Source organism: Trachymyrmex septentrionalis, unplaced genomic scaffold, assembly GCF_001594115.1.
Source record: "Trachymyrmex septentrionalis isolate Tsep2-gDNA-1 unplaced genomic scaffold, Tsep1.0 scaffold83, whole genome shotgun sequence".
NCBI classification, from domain to species: Eukaryota; Metazoa; Arthropoda; class Insecta; order Hymenoptera; family Formicidae; genus Trachymyrmex; species Trachymyrmex septentrionalis.
This window is the reverse complement of record NW_017306018.1, coordinates 3,487,851-3,492,104: the sequence shown is the minus strand read 5'-3', so window position 1 is coordinate 3,492,104 and position 4,254 is coordinate 3,487,851. Positions and strand designations below refer to the sequence as shown.

At 41.8% G+C, this 4,254-nt stretch overlaps 1 protein-coding gene across 1 annotated transcript in view; it reads right to left on the bottom strand.

Annotated features, from left to right (window-relative positions):
• Positions 1–237: 237 nt before the first annotated feature.
• The window catches only part of LOC108755042, a 7,265-nt gene continuing 3,248 nt past the window's right edge, over positions 238–4,254 (bottom strand). Inside the window, exon 5 of the mRNA XM_018497771.1 lies at positions 238–3,682. Within this exon, the coding sequence (XP_018353273.1) occupies positions 1,070–3,682 (2,613 nt within the window). The 3' untranslated portion in view covers positions 238–1,069. The remainder of the gene's footprint in view (positions 3,683–4,254) is intronic.

Sequence of the window (4,254 nt, the reverse complement as noted above, 5' to 3'; positions counted from 1 at the left end):
ATACATATATGTGTATATATATATATATATATATATATATATATATGTATATGTATATATATATATATATGTTATGTATATATATTATATGTACAAGATATCTCTCATTCTTTATATATAAGACATTCTACATATCTATATGAAATATAAATGGATATTTATATCTTATATAATATGTAGACAATCTACATATTATGTAAGGTATAAACATTCGATTACAGCACATAGTCGTGCTATTAGAATTGTGAAGAGTACGGCCGCATCGACTGGAAAATCGCGATCAAGTTTTCGTAGTATGGACTTGGTTTTATGTTAGCGCAGAATGGCCAATAAAAATCATCATAAATAATTTACGCATAAAATAACGCATATAAATAACTTAAGCGAGCTCTCCGCGTGGTGAGATACAATTCGAAAAAGGAAATAATATTTTAATCTATGTACAAGTACACAGCTCCGTCATATTAAATGGGATCAGTTTCTGCAATCACAAATTTGTACACACAAATTCCTTTTTCCTACGCCGCTCATTTGGTCGTCTATACAATAAATATTTGTTTTAATTCTCTCAGCAAATGGTGAGACGTCCGGATTTCTTTCGTAGCAAAATAATTTTTGCGAACTTGTATTGGAGGGTGTATGTGTGTTTGTATGTATGTATGTATACATATATGCGGATGTACTTTCTAGAGAACAATACTACTTTTTCGTATTGTTAATTTCTCTGTTCGAGACTAAGGCGAATGCGTGTACTATGTTCAAATGTATTATGTATGTGTACTATGTATGTAGTCGCAGGAAGAAGATAGCAAACTCTGTCAATCAAGTAAAGGTCCTATCTCTCTCGTCTTTGGATTGAAACACGGCGATCTCTACTTTTAAAAGTACAAGTAGTCTCCCGTGGTCTATAATTTATCCCGTTGTCCCTATCCTCTCGTGTGTTCGGACGCACGGAGCGACGATACGATTAGCATTCGCGCTCAAGTAAAACACCGGTTTCGTTCCGCAAGCGCGCGAATTCACGTTCTTAACGAACGGATTGTACTACAGTCGCCAAAAAATCACCTTTTCACGTGGTTGACACAATAGTGTTCGTCGGCGACAAATGCGTCGAATTTGTCGTTGTTGCTGTTGCGATCGTCGTCGTCGTCGTCGTCGTCGTCGTCGTCATCGTCGTCGTCGTTGCTGTCGCTGTTGCTGTCGCTGTCGTTGTCGTCGTCGCCGTCGCCGTCGCCGTCGCCGTCGCCGCCGTCGTCATCGTCGTCGTTGTCATCGTCACCGTCGTGCTTACCACGTTGCTCAGCTGCGCACTCGATTCTGAAGTTCGTACGCTCGAGTCCTTTTCCAAACATGGTCTCTTCGCCTCCTTGTGCTCACTGGACGAGCTGGACTTCCTCTTGTGCTTCGAGCTCGAAGAATGAGAACGACTCGACGTCGCGTGACTGTCCTTGCTGGTGTTACTGCCAGATGACTTCTTCTCTCCGTGCCTGTGAGTGCAGTGATGGTCGCAATGGCATTTCTTTCTCCTCTCCTCGGACTTTTTCTCCACACTTTTCGAGCTCATTCGCTCTGATTTTTCGACGGTAGGGTAATCGTGTGATAGCCCAGGAATGCTCAAAGCATCATCCTTGTTGGCGTCATCGGATGCTTTAGATTCAGATTTTAACTGAGTGGGACTCCGATGATGATGTCGATCGTGCTTTCTTTCCCGTCTCTCGTGATCCCTTCTCTTCTTGTGCCTTCGCTCCCTGCAGTCCTTCTCGTCCCTGCTTCTGCATTTTGATTTCGAGTGAGCCGTACCATGAGATTCGGACGATTTGGGTGAATTTTCATCACTGCTGCCGTTTCTGCTGGTGCTGTGTCTTTCATTCTCCGTAGACGGAGACGTGGAGGACATTGCAGACGAAGAATACGAAGAGACACCGATCGTCGTCGATGTCGCTGTTGAATTCTCACTGCATGGATTACCGTTAGTTGCAAAGTCACTAGTTTTCTCATTTTTCGCTCTCTCCTTCGCCTCGTCTTCCGCCATTTCAATCAGCGCCTTAACAGCGTTTTCTGTCGCGCATTCCATTTTCGATGTGAATGCCAACACTGTTTCCATCTCGAGCAAACGGCAGTATCTCTCCAGTTTTACAGTGTCATCTTTGAACCATTGCTCGGCGATTTCAAAGCTTTCCTTGTGAATCTTCTCCAGCACTTCTTTCGAGGCTTCCGAAACTTCGGTACGTAGCGATTGGCATACTTCCTCGACATCAGTCTTCGATTTGTAGATAGCTATCTCCAACGCCCTATCCACAACCTCAGTGGCGTATGTTTTGGCAACAGTTTGCCGCTGTATCAATAATTCTTCGTCGAGGATAATTGGAGAAGAATCTTCAGTTTCAGATGTGTTTACCGATGGAGACAATTCTGAGCTCAATCTTCTCTTGGTCTCCTTCAAGGAAGACGAACTATCAAACTTGGAAACTATTCTCGTTTCTACTACACCAGTCATGCTTTCTTTACTCGATATACCCTTACTGTTAGATCTCTCGTGATGACTACAACGATGATCTAACTTGTGGCCGTTACTATCATATTTTTTCTTCTTGCAAGAATGACAGTTATCAGAACTGCTACTACTGCTACTATGTGTGTGATGACTACTAGATTTCTCACTGCTGCGACGGCGATCCTTGTGTTTTTTCTCGGATCTTTTTTCGTCCCTCTTATCGCTGCTCTGCTTCTGTTCGTTGGTTTCACTCTTGGATGATTTAGTGCTACCAAATGGATCTGATGACTGGTTGTCGCTACCCTCTTCTTTATCCTTTCGTTTGAGTGACGAGTGGCTGGAGTGATGTCGATTCTTACGATGCTTACCATGCTGGTCAGATTTCTTCAGATTACCCTGATATTCGGCTGCTCTTTCCTTCGCCTTCTCGAGAGAATCAATCGATAGTTTCTGATCTAAACGCTGCCGATTCGTATTTTCTTTCTGCTCGTCGCCAACAGCTTCTAGAGGCTTTTTCTCTTTAATACGATGAGCAGATTCGTTTACTACACGACTGTGTCTGATACTCGTACTGTGCTGCGATTCTGGATAATACTGCTTCAGTCTGATGTGCCAAGCAATACTCGAGACAGCTGAAACTGTCCTGAATTGGTGGATGATGTTGCGTGGTAGAAAATATATGTCATTGTCATAAAGATTTATCTTGGCATAACGGACACCTTGTCGACGCAACTGATTCAGCTTCGCGTCCTCCACCCACTGCACGCACTGTGATATCGGCGGCTCATGCAAGTCCAATTGCAATTTCTCAACAAGTTCGGTAAAGTCGCCCGCGTAAAAAGCCACGACATCCTTCGTAATCCTGTTGTATTGGGACGCTTGGCCACCGTGGACGGCTTTCAGCACGCCAACTGCCGCTGTGGTCATCCTGTCCAATCCATGGCCAACATGGTCGGCGTGCGCCTTCGTACGATCTTCGAACATGTATTCTCGAGCCTCGCTGAGCCGTGGTAGATACTGCAAATTCCTCAACTCGTTAATGCCCGTTCTGCGCCGTTTATATGGGCTTTTGTTTATGTCAGCCGTTGGTACTAGCTGTTCGCCTGGCCGGATCCACAAAATAGGACCGTCGTTTGACTCTTGCGGTGTATCCATCTTCACGACAGACAGAGGTCCCCAAGGCATTGTCTAGGATACAACATGATTTTATTGGCAAATATAGAACATATATACATATATATATTCAGCGTTACGAAAGTTTTTGCCAATCGCTTTTGTGTAAATAGAGCGGACTAAACTAAGTCGAAAAGTCCTCTATCATTTTGGAATTTTCGCAATACTTAACAAGATATTAATTGTCAAATAAAAATTGTCAAATATTGTTCTTGAATAATTTTTTACTCAAATACTATCAACTTTACAGAAAAACCGCAAGAGATAAAAATCATTTATTTTCTTCTCATAGAACTCTAAGAATTTTTTCGGAATTTTTTATCAACTTTTTGCATTTTCTTATTTTTATCAATGAGAAAACACGGTATTAAAAAATTCTGAAAAAATTCTTAAAAAATTCTCAGAACTTTATGAGAAGAAAATGATTTTTGTCTCTTGCAGCTTTTCTATAAAGTTGATAGTATTTGAGTAAAAAATTATTCAAGACCAATATTTGGCAATTTTTAGTAATTAATATCTTGTTAACTATTGCGAAAATTGCAAAATGGACTTTTCGATTCAGTCCGCTCTGTCTGACACAAAAGCGA